Below are 1,084 nucleotides of genomic sequence, written 5' to 3' on the forward strand. Positions count from 1 at the left end.
GACTATCAGTCATTCAATTGTCCATTGTCGAAGATGTGACTAAATAGTGACCACCCTGTAGCTACACAAAGTAGTCTATTGATCTCTCATATAGTATATTCATATCACCTCCCACTGCTTTTTATTGATCTACTGCTCAGGTTTCCGATTCACCACAGACTCCCCTCGACCAAAATCGTCAGACATCGGTGTTGCCTACCCTCCCGGGAAAGTCGGCTTCAGCGGAGGTTCCGGGTATGTTCCATCAATATAGGCGGTCTACATTTTGAAAGCAGAGTTAACTATGGTCCATTATAAATATCAAAAACATACAAAATTAAGAGCAATACTGTGCAAGCCTATATACATCACATCCGCTCGTCCTTCCATATTCGATTAATTGCGTCATAACACGTTTTTCTGGCTGTCGGATATGTAACACTTGCTGCGCGCATTTACACCAACTCTACTCCGTGTGTACCCACAAAGCGACTAAGCATAGGCAATGGCAGTACTGTGCATATTATATCGTACACCACACTCATCCATCATGCGTTACTTCGACCAGGTTTGCCATCACGCGAGTGTCCAACTGCCCGATGAATGCGTGGGACTTTGTGCGTAATGCCACCAGCACGGAGTCGGCTGTGATGTCGTTGGTCAATTTCGCACTCGAGAAGGCACCTCCATACAAGAGTGTGTGGCTTAGAGCTCCCTGGAACTCAGACACATGGAAACCCTATATCTGGACCTTCGACAATGGTGGGTGGCATGCATAAGCAGCACGTGTAAGCTTGTAGGTTGAGAGTGTACGTTTATGTGTGGGTTTTTTGGATGTATACGTATATACTGACATACAAAGACAGATTCACTCTCACATTGAGAACAACACTTGTCTACTAGCGCCCGCAATCGGCAATACAAGTGTAAAAATTGCAGATTTTACTCTTAGACCTTCAATTTCATAAAGTGTCTTGCACCAGTTTTTCCTATACGGATACGTGTACGTACATATTTCACTTCATTCATGAATATATATATATATATAAATACACACACACACACACACACACACACACACACACACACACACACACACACACAC

At 43.5% G+C, this 1,084-nt stretch overlaps 1 protein-coding gene across 1 annotated transcript; it reads left to right on the forward strand.

Moving 5' to 3' along the window:
* Window positions 1-140: 140 nt before the first annotated feature.
* Window positions 141-758, forward strand: SARC_16959 (hypothetical protein; the record flags this gene model as incomplete). The annotated part of the gene is made up of 2 exons (XM_014288939.1): window positions 141-234; window positions 548-758. Coding segments are annotated over 2 exons (305 nt in total), but the record flags the coding sequence as incomplete, so codon positions are not given.
* Window positions 759-1,084: the final 326 nt, after the last annotated feature.

This window comes from Sphaeroforma arctica (genome assembly GCF_001186125.1).
Source record: "Sphaeroforma arctica JP610 unplaced genomic scaffold supercont1.9369, whole genome shotgun sequence".
NCBI lineage: Eukaryota > Ichthyosporea > Ichthyophonida > Sphaeroforma > Sphaeroforma arctica.